The sequence below is a fragment of the Stomoxys calcitrans genome, chromosome 4 (assembly GCF_963082655.1).
Source record: "Stomoxys calcitrans chromosome 4, idStoCalc2.1, whole genome shotgun sequence".
Classification (NCBI taxonomy): Eukaryota; Metazoa; Arthropoda; class Insecta; order Diptera; family Muscidae; genus Stomoxys; species Stomoxys calcitrans.
This window is the reverse complement of record NC_081555.1, coordinates 36,904,232-36,925,436: the sequence shown is the minus strand read 5'-3', so window position 1 is coordinate 36,925,436 and position 21,205 is coordinate 36,904,232. Positions and strand designations below refer to the sequence as shown.

General features: G+C 40.6%; 2 protein-coding genes across 2 annotated transcripts; one reads left to right on the top strand and one right to left on the bottom strand.

The window, feature by feature from the left end:
- Window positions 1-3,341: 3,341 nt before the first annotated feature.
- LOC106094129 (p21-activated protein kinase-interacting protein 1-like) lies at window positions 3,342-5,870 on the bottom strand. The gene is made up of 5 exons (XM_013261316.2): window positions 5,702-5,870; window positions 5,491-5,640; window positions 4,163-4,675; window positions 4,026-4,105; window positions 3,342-3,936 (listed from the first exon to the last, which is right to left on the bottom strand). Exons 1-5 carry the CDS (start codon window positions 5,759-5,761, stop codon window positions 3,351-3,353), a joined length of 1,389 nt encoding a protein of 462 aa, XP_013116770.2. The 5' UTR covers window positions 5,762-5,870; the 3' UTR covers window positions 3,342-3,350.
- Window positions 5,871-8,744: 2,874 nt separating this feature from the next.
- On the top strand, window positions 8,745-19,827 carry LOC131996774 (uncharacterized). Its single transcript, XM_059366683.1, has 5 exons — window positions 8,745-9,040; window positions 9,104-9,435; window positions 9,501-9,669; window positions 9,878-10,060; window positions 19,346-19,827. Exons 2-5 carry the CDS (start codon window positions 9,385-9,387, stop codon window positions 19,384-19,386), a joined length of 444 nt encoding a protein of 147 aa, XP_059222666.1. The 5' UTR covers window positions 8,745-9,040; window positions 9,104-9,384; the 3' UTR covers window positions 19,387-19,827.
- Window positions 19,828-21,205: the final 1,378 nt, after the last annotated feature.

The window sequence follows — 21,205 nt, the reverse complement described above, 5'->3', positions numbered from 1 at the left end:
GGAATTTGTGGCTGGAACACTTGGAGCAATGTAACTTAGGCACCGGTGCAGGCAAATTGTGGGCCACTGTTAAGTCTCTCTCGAACCCCGGTAGACGGGACGACAGGACCTCAGTCACTTTTGGCGAGTTAACCGTGACTGATCCGAAGAGATGCGCCAGGTTGCTCAACCGTCAATTTATTGTGCATCCCGAGAGAGACAGGGCAAGGAGGAGAGCCATTCGCCGTATTCGTGGTCTCCGAGCCGATGAACAGCCATCACAATTTACCGTGGGCGAAGTTACGAATGTCATCCGTGGCGACAAACCTTCCAAGGCGTTGGGCCCCGACGGAATCTCTACATTGATGCTGAAGAATCTGGATTTACCTGGAGTTGAGTACCTTACCACAGTCCTTAACCTGTCATTGAACACACTTATAGTTCCCGATGTCTGGAAAATGGGCAGAGTGATCCCGCTACTGAAGCCTGGTAAGGACCCGAGTTTGGGGGAGTCGTACAGACCGATCTCCCTTCTCTCACCAGTGGCTAAGACGCTTGAGGCATTACTCCTCCCGAGCCTCGTAGGAGAATTTCCATTCGCCGAGCATCAACACGGATTTCGGAGACTGCACAGCACAACAACAGCTTTGCATGCCATCACCACACACATTTGCCGTGGCTTCAATCAACCCAGGCCATGTGATAGGACGGTCCTCGTGGCATTGGACCTATCGAAGGCATTCGACACGGTCAGCCATGCCAAATTATTTGAGGACATCGCCAACACGTCCCTCCAGGCCTTAAACGTTGGGTCGCGAATTATCTGTGTGGCCGCCAGTCATTTGTGGAATTTAGGGATAAGAAGTCAAAACACCGTAGAGTGAAACAGGGAGTTCCCCAAGGCGGGGTGATATCTCCGGCTCTGTTTAACCTCTACCTATCCTCCATCCCACCTCCTCCAGACGGCATAGAGATCGTATCATATGCGGACGACTGTACGATCTTGGCATCAGGCCCCCCACCCATTGATGACATCTGCGATAGGTTGAACGTCTACCTCAACGAGCTTGCCTCATATTTCGCTGCAAGAAATCTGAAGATATCCGCCACCAAATCTTCAGCCACACTGTTCACTACAAATACGCGTGAGGTGAATTCTGAGCTGACTGTGATGGCCGTTGGAGAATTGATTCCGACCATCAAGTGTCCCAAAATACTTGGCGTCACATTTGACAGCTCCTACACTTTCTCCCCACATGCCACAGCAATCTGCAATAAAGTCAAAAGTAGAAACAAGGTCCTCAAGTCACTCGCTGGCAGCACTTGGGGTGCAGACAAAGAAACCTTGTTGACCACGTACAAAGCAATTGGCCGGTCTGTGGTAAGTTATGCAGCGCCAGTGTGGTCACGTCAGCTTTGTGACACGCAGTGGAATAATATTCAGATCTGTCAGAATGCCGCCCTCCGAACTGCGACGGGCTGCCTCCTTAGTTCTCATGTGGACCACCTCCACCAGGAGACAAAGATCCTACCAGTGCGAAGACATAACTACATGCTGTCTAAGCAATACCTTTTGGGCTGTTATCGCAGAAATCATCCAAATCATCATCTTGTGGATAGATACCCACCGCCCAGAAGCCTTAAGGTAGATCTATGTACATGATCTAGAGCGTGAGGTCCAGCGCTACAAGAGAGAACCTCTAGATCAAGCGGCATATCAAGCGGTCTGAACAACATTCATGCAGACGCGTTAACTGGCTACCGAGTGAATGTAGTCCTTGGAGAACGACCGCCACCCATTGCACCCGAAGAATCGACCTCCCCCGGCAAACCAGAGTGATTCTGGCTCAATTACGTTCCGGCAGATGCAGCCGCCTCAATTCCCACAGAGCTAGGATTGATGCCGACGTGCAAGATGTATGTCCCGACTGTAACCAGGGACCGCACGATACACGTCACCTGTTTAACTGCCCGGCCAGACCCACTCGACTCAGACCCAGATCCCTGTGGACGCACCCCATCTTAGTCGCGGAGTTCCTGGGTCTGGACACTCAACAGAATCAAGCAGACGAAAGATAGTACACAATAAACTGCTACAACAACAACAACAACAATAACAACAACCGCCTTGCTGCTTCCTCTCAGTAATCGTCTCGTCTTTCCCCTATCCGGATCCCATCATAGGGGTTTCATCGTCTTACCGACCGTGTCAATGTTTTACAGTGCTACATGCGCTTTTGTTGGCTACTCGGACTACGTCCAAAGGTTGCGCATTTACCAAGTTTACTGATGGCAATCCTCTGGCCCCGACGGTTATTTCGTGTCTCCTTTCTCCAACTTGCTCCACTGTGGCCCAACACTCAAGCATTAAGGATCGCCCTCCTCGAGAAGGCATTAACCCCATCTTTACATTTCTAGAAGTGCCGTTAGTGTCCTAGTTCTTATAGCCCTGATGGCCACCTTACTGTCCGTAAAGATATACACACTCGACATTCATCCCAACTCACGCATTCAGTGATCGCGTAAATCTTCCCCTGTAAGATAGTATTATGTTCAGGCAGGAAAACAGATCTCAGTTCCTGGGTCCTCAATGTTGACCTCAGGCCCACTCTATACTGTAGCTTCGAACGATCCTTCCAGCATGAACTTCCAGATGGCATTACAATAGTTTCGTCAGTCCAAGACCGTTCTGCTGCCAGCAGTGCCTCGCACTCGACCTCAAAAGACGTCTCAGGTATCTGGGTCTTAACCTCTTCCACTCCATTCATGGTATGACCTGCTCCCATTTGCTATCCATTCTCCCCCGCCTTATGTCTCAAAGCCGCCTCATACTTAATCTGTATATCTATGGGTCGGCCATCTTGAATAGTCTCGATTGCCCTGGTAGGCGAGTTCCTCATCGCCCTTTCTATACTATCCTTAGTGGGGAACCTTATTCCCTATTTTTTTTTGGGAGTAGCGATAATATGCTCCCTGTATGTCTATGGGTCGGCTATCTAGTGGGGATCCATATTCTGTAATTTTTTGTGGGAGTAGCGATAGTATGCCCCCTGTGGCCTGCCCTTTGCCACTTTTTTCATCTTTATATCAGGAAACGCAAAATTAATTCACCTGTTCCAGTCTTTAAGGACCCGGCCCACCAGGTACCGGTCTAAGGATTAGATCAATATATCATTCATCACATTGTTAAATGCCCCTTCAATGACAATGCATACCTTCAAATTATACATCTTGGCATCGAATGATTCTTCTAATTTTTGCACATCCTCGTGCAGGGCGGTCGCTGCTTCATTTATCTCAGCAATTCACTGAATGTGCTACTCTTTATCATGTTATCCACTGTTTAATGAAAAAGTTAAAACTATTTTTTCCTACTTTTTATTTTTTTGTTTATTTTTTGCTTTGTTAATAGTTTGCTGTGGTTTAACATAGTTGTCCATCTTTTGTTTTTTATTTGTGTTTGACTTCATTTTCATCAATTGTAGTTTATGCTTGCGTGATTTAGGTAAACGCATTACAGGTTCTGCATTTTGTTCGTCTTCTTCGCTATTGGTACTTGCAGGTTCACTTGAAGGTTCTTCAACGTCGTCCTCATTTTCGTCATCATCACTTACCTCTGCAGCACTATCATTGTCGTTTTCTTCTTCTTCGCCTTCAGTCACTTCCTCCTCATCACTTTCTTCTTCATGGTCTGATTTTGAATTGCTATCACTGTCTTCATTATCATCATCGTCGTATTCAATTGTGACCACACCTCGAGGAGGTGCTTTTGCCTTGGATCCTGTCGGTTTTATATCCTTTACCTCCTCAATTGTGCTGCTTATTACATAGTTAGCTCCAAATTGTTCTAAATCCAATACACTTAAACATGTAGGACGGCATCCTATGTTGGCCTTAGCAACTTCCTTTAGTTTACGCTTATTTGCAACTATTTGCCAGACTTTTATTTCACCAAAACTGTAATGATATAATGATTACTTGCTATTTTTAAATGCCAACTTACAAAGATAGAAAAATCCACCACATCTGTTTAGAACATAAATTACCTGGATGCTGTTATTAAATTGTTCTTAAAGCTTTGCATCACCTTTACTCGTACATACATGTAAGCAGGAATTTCGATATCCTGCAAGAAAAATACAACTATTAACATTTTAAATTCAAAAGGCAAAGTTATCCTTACATTATCTTCTTCTTTGTTCACATTAAGCCACAAAATCTTTCCATCTTCTAATCCCACTAGGCACTCTTCATCTGATATCCAAGACAAACAAGTTGGTTTTGATTTTGTCTTCTGTGAACGCGCTACATCCGCAGTTTTTATGGACCAAAATTCAACAACACGTTGACCACTCAAAGTGAAATAATCACCGTTGGGCGACCATGTGAGACAATCCGGTTGACGGCCTAATGTGTTGCGACTTTTTAGATTGGTTTTGTATGCCACACGCCCCTTAACTAAGTTCCATGTTCTTAAAACCAGATCGGACCCCAAGGAGAGAGCAAGCTTTCCGCTCGGATGGCAACTTACATGCGTAACAGCTGAACCACTGTGAGCCTTTTTCCATGTGGCATCAGTAAACCAGGTTTTAAGGCGTGTAGCTATCATGCGGCCATCGTCGCCTGCAGACAATAAATGAGTGCCATCTGGGGTGAAAGCCAATGAGTTTATAGTGCCATCATGGGAGAGTATAATCTAAAAAAATTTATTATAAACAATTATTCGTGTATAGGCAATAGGAAATGGGCAGAATATATGGAAGGTCTAAACTACATAAACTTCTTCTATAGTTGTTGTTGTTGTAGTAGCAGTGTGTGGTACACTGAGGCGGCAGCCCTTGCCGATGAAGGAACTCATCGGGTCAATCCGGTACATACAACCGGCTGCCATGGGATTGTTCTTCTATAGTCTTACTATTTGCTTAACTTTTTGTAATGTTACATACTGGGGTCGCTGAAAACCTGGGCTCGAAACCTGGCAAGATACTTAGAAAACATTTTTCAGCTGTGATTATCTTCCGGCGACATTTGGTACTTTGCCATGTAAAAACTTCTTACTGAAGAGGTGCCGCAATGCGACACGATTTTCAGACTCAGCTGAGGTCGCTGAAAACCTGGGCTCGAAACCTGGCAAGACACTTAGAAAACATTTTTCAGTGGTGTTTATCTTCTCCTGGCGACATTTGCGATTTACTTTGCCATGTAAAAACTTATTACTGAAGAGGTGTCGCAATGCGACACGGTTTTCAGACTCAGCTGAGATCGCTGAAAACCTGGCAAGACACTTAGAAACATTTTCCGTGGTGTTTATCTTCTCCTGGCGTCATTTGCGATGTACTTTACCATGTAAAAACTTCTTACTGAAGAGGTGTCGCAATGCGGCACGGTTTTCAGACTCAGCTATAAAAAGGAGGCCCGTATCATTAAGCTTAGAACTTTAATCGGACGACACTCATAGATAGATAGAAGTTCAATACCTTTACCGAAATCTCATCCTTCCATATGATTTACCTGTGCTTGTTTTCGTGTGCTCATATCGTATATAAAAATGCGATCGTCTGTTGCTCCCGTAGCTATCCATTGATCCTTGACAGCAACACATCGTATTGACCCAGAATGTGATCTGTCCGCAAAGGACTGTACTATTGATGGCTTGTCAACCTAAATTATATAAAGAAAAAATACTATCTTACTGCAGGATAACCAAAGCGCGAATGAATACCTTTATATCGACTTTATAGCCTAGCAGAAAATTTTCATACGTGCCAACAATAATTTCCATGTTTTGTTTTTTTCCTTTTGGCTAAATACACAGTAATTTGTAGGAGCCTACACTTTTTTTTTGATTCAACACGTGCGATTGTTTACATTCGGCTGGCTTAAAAATAAAGTTCTTCTTCTATACTAAGCATTCAATAGTGACTGATAACATAATACTGCTGTGCTTATCTGGGCAATGGGCGCTTCACATATAAAGATAAATTTGTCGTTTTCCTTGAAGTTTACTCTATTTTGGTTTTGGGTCTTCTAGGCAGGTCTTTCTCGTCATCTGTAAGGGAGATGCCATGGCAAAACAATTAATGGTGGTCTCATTTGTACAGCAACTAACTACAAATTATATGGTTCAATCAGCCATCTTGTCATCAAGCTGATCGACGTTTTGCCAACAAAGAAAGGCCAAAGATTCTGGCAAACCGAACAGAACCAGGGTCCGGGGTTCTTTTCAATCCCGGCACGGACCAGAAGCGTACGGAGAAGGCACTCCGGGATGTGCCTCTCCCATGACGAAAAAAGACGAACACGTATACTGAGGCGGTAGCCCTTGCCGATGAGGATTCCATCGGGTCAATCCGGTGCGTACAACCGGCTGCCATGGGATTGTGTGTGCGTGTGTGAATGCATGTGCGTACATTAGCAGAGAATATGCGAGAAAGAAGATAACAAAAAAAGAGAATGCAAACAAAAATCTGTCATCTTAAAACCGTCAAACCTGGTCATCTGTTAACGGCTGTTCGCGTGAGACCACCTTTTTAAATCCGCCTTGGGTTTGGGTCTTCTAGGCAGGTCTTTCTCGTCATTTGCAAGGGAAACGCCAAGAACAATATTCGGTCGGTTATGATGAGGTCGCATTTATTACAGAATCCTGGTGGATATCGTGCAAACCCCCTTTATATGAGGCGGTTGTGAGTGGGTTGGCGAGGTGTTAACGTCCTTAAGTACTGACATCAACTTTTCACACGAACAACTGTCAAAACGCAACAACTGTCCAAAACGCACTATGAAAAAAATGGTGACGAAGATAATGCGAACACATTCCGTACAGTGGTACTGAGTTCTGTGAGCAAAATAGTGGCAACATGTCGTTGCATCAGGTTAAATTTCGCACAATTTTAATTGCAAATTGTTACGAGCCGCCTACTGTGGCGCTACGGTGGGGTTCCAACTAGCTCAGTCGGGGCCATGCTCTGGGCGGTCCCAACCCATCCACCAGTAGCCCTAGGGGACGAACAATAAACAAATGAAGGACTTAATACAAAATAAAACGATAACAAACACGGGGTACACCTTAAACAAGGGAGTTTGGTGGAGTTACTCCCACACTTGCCCACCCAACCTTGACCCTTAGATCCTAAGCATAAATGAAAACGTTATAAGGGCCCCAAATTCCATAAACACTCACCTCATGACTATTTGCACCTACTTCCCTCTCTCAAAACAAATTAAAACATCATGATTACGTTATAATAATCAAACATTAAAAGTAACATTTATTGACACAATCATAATTCGAATCTTAATCCTAACATGGAAACATAACAAAACGGAAATTGAAACACTAACCCAGACTTGTATTTTTCTTGAGTCAATTACTCAGATCACCCTCAATCACGAACGGAAATACAAAACAATAATGCCAAATTCTGGCCAATACGTTAAAACACTATCACTACTTGCCTAATAGAGCTCTGTTAGGGGGTCTCTTTTGGACATTCTAATGCGTCCACAACACAAAAAATGGGAAATCACACTTTATCCCATGCGTAATTTCGGGTAACCCTACACTCAAACTTTTAAATTTCCTAACTGGAGTTAATGTCCCTCACATGAACATATTATATAAAAAAAACCCAAAAAAAAAATGAACAAAAAAAAAATAAATAATCAATGAATAAAAGGTAACATAACTACATATAATAAAAAAAGACACTTAAACACACATAATAAACGACTACAACAACACAACTTAACCTAATTTATTTTTTTGGCGATTTTTTAGAATTTTTTTTATCTTTTTTTCTTTTTTATGAATTTCTTAATAATTTTATACTTTTTTTGTAATTTTCTTTCCTTTTCCTTTTTTTTAAATTAGACTACTTTTTTGGCTTTTCTATAATTTACTTTCTGTTTAACATTTTCTCATTAAACTTTCTTTTATTCTTTTCTTTTCAGATTGGCAGCCGGGCTGTTGGCACATTGATATGGACGTCTGAGCGTCAAATCATCTCTTCAAAATAAATTCTGGAATTCCCAATATAAGGGATTACCTGGCCAATTCACAGTGTCCAATAAACTTTATCTCTTTCCTTATTTGTAGGATGCCTTCAGGGCCTTTTCTCCAAAGCCCTAGTGAAAGTTGACTCCACCACGAAAATATGCCAGGATTCCTCCTGAGTTGGATTGGCCTCTCTCGTCAGTAATGCTGAGGAGGCCTGGATGGTTGTAGTGTTCTTGACGGGGGATTTCCTTTAAGAGGATAAAAAAAAAACAAAAAAGGAACCCACACAACGGTTACAATCCACAAAGCCACATCACTGAAATTCCATTACTCACGTATTTGGCAACCGCCCACACATAAAAAAAATTGTCACCACAAACCAGACTCTGAAGTCTTTACAAATAAATAAATAAATAACACGTTTCGAACTTCTTGATACTATCAGGCCTTTTTATTTCGGATATCACAATTTTTTTTTCCGTTTGCACTTGAAAAGCAAAACTCCGCCAACTACACTTTGGAATCTGAAAGCGTCGCGGCGTTCAGCCCCTTTTATAAGCCGTGGAAAATCGCAGACTTTTCCCGCCTTACAAATTTTCCTCTATTTCCCTGCATTTATTAAGTTTCCTTTTGCCTTCTCAGTTGACCCCAGAAACCAGCACAGAGTTGTACCCCTGGCTACGTTACCACCCCACTAATCGCACTCTATAGAAATTTCACAGTGGCAGCACTTTCGCTAATCGCCTTGGCACCATGTAGCGTTTCCACCACATTTTCCCTCTACCGGCTACAGCGTACATCGTACGCGGAGGGTCATCGCCGACCATTACCATAAAATCAAATAATCATCCATCAAATAAAACTGAAACTCCACGCAACAAAACTTCACCATTCCCAAGGAATACGGCGGGGATGGTGATGTGCGTGTTTGGAAAGGCAACCCGCGGGCGGCATATATAAAAAATATGAAAGAGAATGGAAAACGGTACATGGTCCGGGAAACATGCGGCTGTGATCACCCGTGAGTCTAGCCAATGAGCCCTAAAGCGACAAAAAGACGAAAAAGTAAGCATCTAATTAATTACTCCCAAAACATTCCAATAATCTGGCCGTTCATCTTACTCCCAGGAAACATTGCCAAAAATTTCTGGCTTTGGCGTCCCTACTAGCCGCTTGTAGTAAGAGGGTTGCTGCTTCATTCACATAAACTCCACACACACATGCAATCACCACCAGCGTGCTTTTCATACGTGTACATGCATAGCTGTATTTTCCTGTTTCATTCATTTGGGTAAACCATAAAAAAAAACTTACATTCTAATAAATGACGATGTCTCTAATCGTGCGTGTGTGTGTGTGAAAACTCTCGACGCCGCCATTCACACTGGCGAGATAACACTTTGCACTACATGATTGTTGAAACAAAAACAACACAGTCAGCTCTAAAACAAATTAAAGAGGTAATAAATATATCAGTAAATCCCGTCCCTGACAATATTCTAATATTTTCCTTTTCCGCCCTCAGGTATTCGGGACGATACACACAAAATCTTTTCCCCTCGGAACCCAACCGTGGATTGGTATGCCTGGACAAAAACCCGTCTGCCAACCGGCTGTCGTGGACACATGCGTTACATCTTGGAGTGAAACCTCTAAAATTTTGGTGCCGAATATGTTGCGCTGTCTGGCAAAAGGTAAGATGATTTCGGGTCACTTGTCCACTGCACGGAGTTTGTGCTGTGGCTAGTGTAACGATACTAATTGCCAAAAATAAAATTACTGAACCAAATTGCTCCAGCTCATAAGTATGTAATAGCATCGTCTCGTAGCACAAGCCTTATTGGGATACCAACTAAAAATATATGCTGGTTACTAATTGTCGTCTTCCATTTTCCCTTCCAGGTACAATTCTCTTTCCCCATCTCGTGACCGAGGGTGAAATCGCATTGCAGTATCATCTATACATATATGGCTGTGTGCCCGCTTCTATCCTATCAGCCTGCCGTGTATCAACACCACATTCATTTGCCGTCAATGCCTTGGCCAATAGCACAAAAAAAGGAGGTTGGAAACATTTTGATTGTGGTAAGTATCGTTTTTGTTTTCTATCAAAAATCCGCAAGTGAATTTGGGCATTGACACCAAAGTGTGTGTGTTTGTACAAACGTTATAAAGGCGCATTGCCATTCGTAGTTATGAACAAAAAAATGTGTCGCAATAAATTATAAACAAAGATAAAACTGTGAACAAAAGTTTATATCAAAGATGATGAACGTATTTCAATCCCTTTACAAACAAAATATAACACAGTCATGTCAGTAAAAAAAAAAATTATACGGACTATTGAATGCAATTGGACAATGGCGAAATACAAAACACAAATATTAGATGTCGTGAGGTGCCAGTGAGATCCCCGTGCTAATATTCTGGCCGTCAAAACTAGTTTCCATTAAACTATTATCCGCGGAACAATGCCCCTGAGTAATCAATAAAATACTTACATACATACAAAACAATTGTGCTTAAAAAAAAACTATATTCTTTTCCCTTATTATTTAAAAATTACCAACATATAACATCTCAACGTCGATTCATCCCGATCCATTTCGTGATGTGCCTGGATAATTATAATTGCTGTTCTCTTCTTTGTATCATTCGGACATAAAAAGAATCTTATTTGTCTGAAAGTGTTTCCTAGTGGAAGTGATATTTGGGTCTATGTAAGATGGTTATGATAACATAAGGGTTTGTGTGGGCTTGACCTTAAAAAAAATTAGTTCATTATTGGCTCGGACGTTTGCCAGCTTACAGGTATGCCAGTGTTTCCACTTTATGGCGTTAGACTATTCCTGTGAGCTATTGCGCCCTAACGCTTTATGTACCCTTGTAGACATTGAAGTTGATTATGATTTGGAGTAAATGTTATGTCAAAATTTGGAATTTGCTCTGCGGACATTCGATCGAGGGCTTTGGGTGTACACGGTGAAAGAGTGTGTGTGGTTAATAGAAGTTGAATATGATGCCACCTGGGCTGTGTTTTCTTTTTACAACTGAGTTTAATGTGGTTGCCTGTGTATAGCAAGACTGTTTTTTTTTTCAATTGGCCTGAGCAGCGGCGTGCCTGCAGGTATGCATGTGTCTCTCTTTTCTGCCCCCATAGCTTTGACCGGTAATTCTATAGAAGCTTGTGTGCCCTTTTGGACGATTTCATAGAATATGATAAGGAGTCGAAGTGTAGGAAATTAGTGTTTTATGCTCAGTACCTGTGTTTTATGACCTGGGGTGTACGATTTTTTTTTTTTTTTTATACAAATTCCGAGTGCCTGATAATTAGCTTGTGTGTTTTTAGGGGAGATGAATATGCTGCCACGATGGCATGTGTGTTTACAACTGTGTTGTCTGCGCCTGTGTTTCTCCTTTTTGTGGCCTAGGGAATTTCGTGTGCAATTTCTGGCCTAATATCTTTGACCGGTAGTTTGATAGAAACTGTGTGTGTCCCTTCGGACATTTCATTGGTTATGATATAAAAAAAAAATGTTGAACATTGGTTTGCTAGTCTGCGGACATGAGTTTTATAACCCTGGGCTTATCACTTTCCAGCAAAATTCTTGCGTGAGTGACATTTAGCTTGTTTGTTTCCCTGAACGCTTTCAGAAGAGCATGTATAAATAGCACGGCAAAAGAAAGATTGTTAAAATAAATATGTATGCTAGGAACATCCTTCTTGGGGCTAAAAAAGAAAAATCTGAGTGTCGTTTTCGTTTTATTTTCTATGCGAGTAAATGGTGGTTATGTTTAGAGCCTTGGTTATAATAGCTTAGCGGGTTTTTTTTTGTGTGCACTAAAGTGTAACTTGCATTTTCCGATTTATTCTCGTTGGTGTAGGCGGCAATATGATAGATCGTTTTATTTTGTTCTTAAGGCAATCACACTACGCAATGTTGATTTCATTTCAACGTGGGGAACTCCCACACCCTGATAATCTCATAAGCCGGGCATTCAGGAAATGCTATTGCCTGTTATGCTGTTGGGGTCAGTAACATTCAACACATTCATTCTGTTCCAACGTGGGGAACTCCCACGCCCTGTTAGTAGTCTCATAAGCCGGGCCTTAGGAAATATTGCACTGGTGGTATATAAAATAAATAAGTCTTAAAAAAAAACATCACAATAAGCTTTGCAAAAAAAATATTTCAATGCAACATAGATTAAATAAACTGGACAATCACGACTTAGTTTACTTAATCTAATATTGCACTTTAATCATTTTATCACAGGCTTATTGCACTTTTGTTTATATTCTAAGATCTTTGGCGTGAAAATTTCCAAGTGGTTTTCCCTGAAGCGTCTCCAGCTCATACATGTTGTTACCTATTGGCTTAACGACTCTGCATTTCAGGAACTTTTTGCAGAACTTAGCGTTTATGTTGTTTTTGAAGTCAGACAGAGTGTGGTTTCTCCTATACACCTCTTGTCCTGGTAGAAATTTGACAACTCGGGCTCGTTGGTTATATCTTACGGCACTAGATTGGTATGCTTGATGCATATTTTCTTTCATCCGTTCTCTCATCACTTCCAATTTATCCGATCTACATAATTGTTCAATTTGGTGATCGGTAAGGGATTGGAGTTTCTTTGCCAGTTTATAATCGTTGCCGCTGGTAAACATGTTATAGCCAAATAACGCGAAGAAGGGGTTAATGCCTGTGGCTGAGTGGACAGAAGTTCTTAGGGCTTGTTCAATTTCTGCCAAGTATAGGTCCCAGTCGCGATGATCGTGTTCAGCATATGTTCTTATGGCTGCTATTACCGATTGGTTTACTCGCTCTGACGCGTTTGATTGCGGAGCGTAGTACGCAGTGGTAATATGTTTAATCTTGTAGTTTTTAATCATTTCTTCAAACATTTTTGAAACAAATTGTTTCCCATTGTCGCTGTGTATGATTTCTGGAACGCCGAACGTATGGAACACTTGATTTTCCAGAAATTTTACAACGTTTTGTGCAGTGGCTTCCTTCATGGCATGCAAAAATGTGAACTTTGTAAAGTGGTCGACTACTATGAATATATAAGCATTGCCTTTTTTAGACCTAGGGTACTTTCCAAGGAAATCAATGTACAATTTCTGGAAAGGCCTTTGAGTTATTACTTCATCACCGATCGTAGGATTCATGCGTTGATTTACCGGCTTTGTCTCTTTACAAGTTTGACAGTTTTTGATATATTGTCTAACCTGCGAGGCCATTTTGGGCCAATAATAAAAAGTTCTTAGTCGATTTAAGGTTTTTGTTACCCCGTCATGTACTGCGTTTGCATAGTTGTGTGCCTTTTCTATTAAAACAAATGTGATGTCTTGAGGTATCCATAATTTCCATTCGAACTCCATAATTTCTTGCTCAAAGTTTTTAGTCCGTATATAGATCTTGCCATCTTCGACCTTTAAGTCTGGCAGTTGATCTTTGCTTTGTAGGATGGAGTCACGCAGATCCACATATTCTTCGCCTTCAAAGGCAGTGGTTTCAAAATCTAAAAGGTCCTCGTCGTTGATCTCCTCTACAACTACATCTGACTCGACAGGCATTCTAGATAAGGTATCGGCTACAACGTTTTCGGAGCCTTTCCGATGTTCTATCGAAAAGTCGTAAGCCTGTAGCTGCAGTGACCATCGTGCGAGTCTGCCACTTAAATATTTTAATGACATCAGCCATTTGAGGCTGGCATGATCAGTGATGATCGTGAACTTCATTAGCTCGACGTATGGTCTGAACCTTTTCACGGCTACAACTGCGGCTAGACACTCCTTTTCGGTGACTGAATAGTTTCTCTGGCACGAGTTCAATTTTTGAGAATAAAATGCGATGGGGTTTTCCTCTCCATCGTCATTCTTCTGGAATAGTACGGCACCGATTCCATAATCGGAGGCGTCGCACTGAATAAAGAATTCTTTTCTAAAATCAGGATGTTTCAAAACAGGTGCTGAAGTAAGGGCATGTTTTAGAGAATGAAAAGATTCGATGGCTTCTTGGGTTATGGTAAATTTCAACCCTTTCTTTAGAGTATCGGTTAGGGATGCGGAGATGGAGGCAAAATCTTTTATAAATCTCCGGTACCAACCTGCAGTACCGAGAAAACTCCTCACTTCCCTTGGAGATTTTGGCAGTGGTATCCTCTGTATTGCGCTTACTTTTTCGGGGTCAGTTTTCAAACTACCGCTCCCAATTATAAAGCCAAGGTACTTCAGCTCGCGAAAACAGAATAAAGATTTCTTTAAACCGATGGTTAGATTTGCTCTTTGCAGGCATTCAGCTACTTCTCCTAGCAGTTTTAGATGATTTTCGAAATCATCTGCTATGATAAGGAGGTCATCCAGATAAATGAAGACGTTCGACTTAAGACGTCCTGGTATCACCTTGTCCATTAATCGACAGAGTCTTTGAGCCGCATTGCATAGACCAAACGGCATGACTCTGAACTGATACAGAGGTCGACCTGGCACTGTAAATGCGGTATAGAGCCTCGCTTCCTCTTCTAGCTCAATTTGCCAGAAGGCATACTTCAGGTCGACGCTACTGATATAATGGGTCTGGTCTATGCGGCTCAAGATTCCATCGATATTTTGCAAGGGATATGCGTCTTTTACGGTTAAGGCGTTCAACTTCCTTGCATCGAGACAAAATCGATTTTTATTTGGTTTTCGCACCACTGTAGTCCTGTTGCTCCACGGTGAATCACTCTCTTCAATAACTTTTAATGCAAGCATATTGTCTATTTCTTTATATACTATCTCTTGTACGGCTGGCGATAAGGGATAATGTTTATCCTTGACAGGATTAGCACCTTCTACAAGTTTAATGGCATGTTTTTCAAAACTTGTACAGCCCAAGCCTTTGTCTTCGATAGTAGGGAATCTCTTTACTACTTCATCAAGTCTCTTTTGTTGATCTTCTGTGAGGTTGTGCATTTTTGGATTTTCGTTAGAAGAATTTCCATGGACTTTCTTTTGAAGATCCAAACTTATTTCCTCTACAGGAAATATTTCGGGAGCTATTTCAAAAACCTTCCAGAAGTCAGCTCCTAAATACAGATCCTGTTCTAGGTCAGGGCATAAAAAGAGGGTAATTTTAGCACACTTTTGCCTATACTCCATCTCAACTTTTATTTTTCCCAATATTCGATAAGATTTGCCTGATGCTGTACTGACAGTAGTTTGGTGAGGATATATTTCCAATCCTAGTTCTTCAATTATTTCTCTACAATGTTTTCCTAGTACGCTTACGGTAGCGCCTGAATCCAGGAGGCCTCTTAATTCTTTGCCTTGAACTTTAATGACGGCGTAAGGTCTCGGGTCTGTTTCAGCTCTGCACCGTATGATGGCTTCTGAAATAGACTTTTTAATCTTTTTATTTTCCTTTTGCCTTCGCCTTAGTTCTAATAGACGTTTTCGATTCTTTTCCTGTTTATTCATATTCGTTTTCGGTGCCCCATTTTGTTCTACGGGCTTATGGACACTAATAGGTTCTTCTCCGAAAATTTCAGACCTCTTTCGGTCGTAGTTTTGTTGTCTGACATCCACTGGGAGATAGTGACGCATTTGTGGATAGCTTGTATTCGGGTTATGGCTTTCTATGCTAATGGGTTGTTCGGTGCTGCGGGTGGTTCGGAGGAACGATGATTCCCCGCTGAAACCACGTTCTTCCTCCCGTTTCCCGTCTTACAGCTTTGACATTTTGGAGCCGTCGTGTTCTGTCTACCACATTTGAAACAGAAGTAGTTTCTCTGGGATGAAGGGCAATCTCTGAAACCGTGTCCAGTATGCTGGCAGTTCCAACAGACAATTTGCTGATTAATAGCCGATACTTCTAGTATCTCTTCGGGCTCCTCAAAGTTATTAAAGGGTTCATTCTCCTCTTCCTGGAGGGCATGAACACGGATTGGTCTATTCATAGTAAGTGGGGGTGCTGGTGGGACTTGATCCTTTCGGAAAAAGGTTCGTTCGACTTCCAAACATTCCACTCGTAGTTGCTCGAGAGATGAGATGGGCATAGAATAGACAATACTAGACAAGTTCTTTCTAAGATTCTTCTTCACGAGGGATATCATTTCAAATTCCGAAACTGGCTTTTCAAGTTTAGATCTCATAAGGTTGATGTCGTGGAAAAAGGCATCAATAGACTCACTTGGCCCCTGTTTCCGTTCAAGTAAATCCCGCATTGCTTCAAAACACGTTCGCCTCGTCTTAAACCTTTCGGTCAAGCCATGTTTCAACGATTCCCAGTCATTTATACTCTCCGATCTTTGTTGGAGCCAAAACCATTCTTGGGCTGGTCCAGACACTAGTATGTGAAACTCACTGAGTATGTCGTCCCATGATAACTTATAATGCTTCTGAAAGTGTTCCAGACGGTAGATAAAATCCTCCACCGGTAAGCTATTGGGCTTTCCCGAAAAATTTATTCCGAACCGCTCCACTCTTACGCCAGGGGTACCTGCACTGAATATTGAAGGGGTCACCGTGTTCCGGCGATGCATATTAAAACTACCTCTAGATTGCGGGGCCTCAAATGAAGGGTTCGCCGTTGGGTCCGTCTGTGCAGACTGAGATTGCGGATTATTCTGTCCGCTAATAGCCAATCTCGCCACACTCTCATTCAACCTATCTATCACAGAGTGTACCCTCTGCATTTCCCTGCGAACACTTTCTTCGACAAACGACCTTAAATGAGCACGTGCGTCATTCACACTTTCCCGAACTATGTCCCTAACGAGATGGTTAATTTCGTCCCGCGGAATCTCCGAGTCAGGTGCCTGAGGGAAATTAGATTGCGTCCTGGCGGCAGCACTAGTGCCTGACTGTGGATTGTTAATAGTTCCCGATAAGTCCCTGAACGTAACATCTTTATTCACATTGGATTGCTCCATTGTGTTGTTCAGTCCCTTCTTCTTCTTTCGGTTAGGATTTGGTGTGTGAACAGATGTTCGGCTAGTGTCAAAAGCTAGAGTTCTATTACGCTTACTTCGCCTCTTCCCTGCGGCGTAATCACTCATTAGTCTCTAAGTAAGTAACGTTCAATTTAGATCTATGTCTCAATCGATGCCTTAGGTAAATGACAGAAAAAAATTGTTGTCGAACCACTCAAATTAGTAGGTGAAGCACAAATAAAGGTAAATCAAAATAAATAAATCAAGCACAAAATTAAAAAAATATAGGAAAAAAAAAACATAAATAAATCAAAAAAAAAAAAATAAATGAATCAAAAAAAATAAATAAATAATAATAATTGCAAAGCTAATAAAAATAAAAAAAACACAAACGCAAAAATAAACCACTAAGACTAGTAATACAAACTACGACATAAATTAGGATATTAGTACACGATATTATTTGTCAAAATTCGTTTAAAAGAAAACATAACATATAACATTCAATCTAGAAACATAAAAGTACAAAAAAAATTTTAGTTTAGTTAGTTTTTTTTTTTTTTTTTTTTTTATTAATAACACGTATGAGAGGTAGTTCGGTGTGTTTTCAATGGCCTATGAGGTGAAGTGCGTGGAATAGTTTTTACTAAATTTCAATAAAAACATATTCTATAAAAAAAATAAAGTGTCCTAAATTAGGTTGTCTAGGTGTACCTGTTGACTGGACTAAACATTTACTTGAACAACAACAAAGTTCAATATCAAGATCTGGCCCCACGGCATTTTTCCAGCAATTGCCAAGAAAAAAGATCTCGTGAAAGAGTACTACATGACAATGCACACCTGTGACTAGCATCACAGTAGCAATTGCACCTTCCCCCTATGCTAATTCTATCAATTGGCTCTGTCTTAATCATATACATGCGGGTAGCACCATGACAGTTCTCACTAGATAAACGTTAACGAAAAAAAAGATCTCATGTTAGAGTAGTTTGTCGCAATGCAATATTGCGATGAACTCATCACAATAGCCATTGCACTTTTCCCCTTATGCTAACCCTATTGCTATTGTAACTATTTGAAAATAAATACATAAAAAAAAAACAAAAAAAGGACAGGTCATAAACACAATACATTCATTGTTACATTAAACGAACAAGATTATTGCAGCTGACCCTAATATGTATATGGAACGGTAATCCTAATTTTCTAAAATCTACTCTAAATATTGCACGTTTATCACAGGTTTTATAAATAAAGCTGTGTCTGCAACCTTAGATAGCTTTGCTAGAACATGCGATTGCCGTTGTTCTTCTATGGTAACCCTATGGTCTATTGCCTTGTGCCTAGATGGTATTGCACAGTTTTAGAATATTGAATTTCATTTCGTTTGGGCGCCATATTGTTACGAGCCGCCTACTGTGGCGCTACGGTGGGGTTCCAACTAGCTCAGTCGGGGCCATGCTCTGGGCGGTCCCAACCCATCCACCAGTAGCCCTAGGGGACGAACAATAAACAAATGAAGGACTTAATACAAAATAAAACGATAACAAACACGGGGTACACCTTAAACAAGGGAGTTTGGTGGAGTTACTCCCACACTTGCCCACCCAACCTTGACCCTTAGATCCTAAGCATAAATGAAAACGTTATAAGGGCCCCAAATTCCATAAACACTCACCTCATGACTATTTGCACCTACTTCCCTCTCTCAAAACAAATTAAAACATCATGATTACGTTATAATAATCAAACATTAAAAGTAACATTTATTGACACAATCATAATTCGAATCTTAATCCTAACATGGAAACATAACAAAACGGAAATTGAAACACTAACCCAGACTTGTATTTTTCTTGAGTCAATTACTCAGATCACCCTCAATCACGAACGGAAATACAAAACAATAATGCCAAATTCTGGCCAATACGTTAAAACACTATCACTACTTGCCTAATAGAGCTCTGTTAGGGGGTCTCTTTTGGACATTCTAATGCGTCCACAACACAAAAAATGGGAAATCACACTTTATCCCATGCGTAATTTCGGGTAACCCTACACTCAAACTTTTAAATTTCCTAACTGGAGTTAATGTCCCTCACATGAACATATTATATAAAAAAAACCCAAAAAAAAAATGAACAAAAAAAAAATAAATAATCAATGAATAAAAGGTAACATAACTACATATAATAAAAAAAGACACTTAAACACACATAATAAACGACTACAACAACACAACTTAACCTAATTTATTTTTTTGGCGATTTTTTAGAATTTTTTTTATCTTTTTTTCTTTTTTATGAATTTCTTAATAATTTTATACTTTTTTTGTAATTTTCTTTCCTTTTCCTTTTTTTTAAATTAGACTACTTTTTTGGCTTTTCTATAATTTACTTTCTGTTTAACATTTTCTCATTAAACTTTCTTTTATTCTTTTCTTTTCAGATTGGCAGCCGGGCTGTTGGCACATTGATATGGACGTCTGAGCGTCAAATCATCTCTTCAAAATAAATTCTGGAATTCCCAATATAAGGGATTACCTGGCCAATTCACAGTGTCCAATAAACTTTATCTCTTTCCTTATTTGTAGGATGCCTTCAGGGCCTTTTCTCCAAAGCCCTAGTGAAAGTTGACTCCACCACGAAAATATGCCAGGATTCCTCCTGAGTTGGATTGGCCTCTCTCGTCAGTAATGCTGAGGAGGCCTGGATGGTTGTAGTGTTCTTGACGGGGGATTTCCTTTAAGAGGATAAAAAAAAAACAAAAAAGGAACCCACACAACGGTTACAATCCACAAAGCCACATCACTGAAATTCCATTACTCACGTATTTGGCAACCGCCCACACATAAAAAAAATTGTCACCACAAACCAGACTCTGAAGTCTTTACAAATAAATAAATAAATAACACGTTTCGAACTTCTTGATACTATCAGGCCTTTTTATTTCGGATATCACAATTTTTTTTTCCGTTTGCACTTGAAAAGCAAAACTCCGCCAACTACACTTTGGAATCTGAAAGCGTCGCGGCGTTCAGCCCCTTTTATAAGCCGTGGAAAATCGCAGACTTTTCCCGCCTTACAAATTTTCCTCTATTTCCCTGCATTTATTAAGTTTCCTTTTGCCTTCTCAGTTGACCCCAGAAACCAGCACAGAGTTGTACCCCTGGCTACGTTACCACCCCACTAATCGCACTCTATAGAAATTTCACAGTGGCAGCACTTTCGCTAATCGCCTTGGCACCATGTAGCGTTTCCACCACATTTTCCCTCTACCGGCTACAGCGTACATCGTACGCGGAGGGTCATCGCCGACCATTACCATAAAATCAAATAATCATCCATCAAATAAAACTGAAACTCCACGCAACAAAATATTATTAAATGCTTACGAACTGGACCGAATACTGAAGCAGACTTGCATTTTCGCTGTGAATGAAGTCAGTACTAGGCTTTAAACAAAATTTTGTATTTTTCTTACCCCTGGAAGTGGGTTCAAGCTAGGTGAGTTGGAAGTTTTAAATGGGCTCAAGATTTGTGAATCTCGTTTTTTGCCTTGTTACAATAGTGGTTCGTTCGTGGATAGGAAACAGATGGGCCTATACAATTCCCCCTAGTCCGTGGATTTACCTGACTTGAGAAAAGGAACCACATAATCAATTTTCCATATCACCATAGGGTAGAAACGGGCAAATTGAGGTCCTTTAGGCCTTTGATGGTTTGACTCTCCTTATGAACTCAGTAACATTTTCGGCACCGAACAGTTGTGGGTCGTTCGATTGAAGCAGTTTCAATAAAAAAATTAATTAAAAAAAATTAATCAATTTAGTGGTTGAAACCGAATTTTATTTTTTTCTGTGTATTTTAGAGGAAGAGGTATAGGGTCTAACACCAATTTGTAATTTAAACATTTTTCGATTTCAATTAAAAAAATTATTGATGCAATTAATTTTTTAATGGAAAATTAAAAAAATTCCAATCACGACTTAAATTGCAAAAAAAAGTTATTGAATCAATAGTTTTTTTAATTGAAACCTATTTTATTTTCGAATAAAATTTTTAATTGGAAAATTGTCAATTCTTTTTTTCTGTGTAACTACATTTTTATGTGGAGGTAGCGATACTCATCAACCCTCTGTGAGTGACGTGGGTGTCAGATTTCGAAATTGTGCTAAGATCTCCGGCGACGGAGCAGTAATCTGTGGTTGTTGGGTTGGCTCACTGTTTTCTCCGTCTTCTCCGCTGGCAGTACAACACTCTTACACACATTTCTGGGTAGGTAGCAAGATATATTCATTAACAGGTA

Excerpts from the sequence above, each read along its gene's own strand:
- LOC106094129 (XM_013261316.2), bottom strand. The coding sequence starts at position 5,761 with ATGGAAATTATTGTTGGCACGTATGAAAATTTTCTGCTAGGCTATAAA. Across the intron at positions 5,641-5,701 it reads GCTATAAAGTCGATATAAAG|GTTGACAAGCCATCAATAGT; the intron begins GTATTCATTCGC and ends TATATAATTTAG. Across the intron at positions 4,106-4,162 it reads TGAACAAAGAAGAAGATAAT|GATATCGAAATTCCTGCTTA; the intron begins GTAAGGATAACT and ends TTTTTCTTGCAG.
- LOC131996774 (XM_059366683.1), top strand. The coding sequence starts at position 9,385 with ATGATTGTTGAAACAAAAACAACACAGTCAGCTCTAAAACAAATTAAA. Across the intron at positions 9,670-9,877 it reads GTTGCGCTGTCTGGCAAAAG|GTACAATTCTCTTTCCCCAT; the intron begins GTAAGATGATTT and ends TTTCCCTTCCAG. Across the intron at positions 10,061-19,345 it reads TTGGAAACATTTTGATTGTG|ATTGGCAGCCGGGCTGTTGG; the intron begins GTAAGTATCGTT and ends TTTTCTTTTCAG.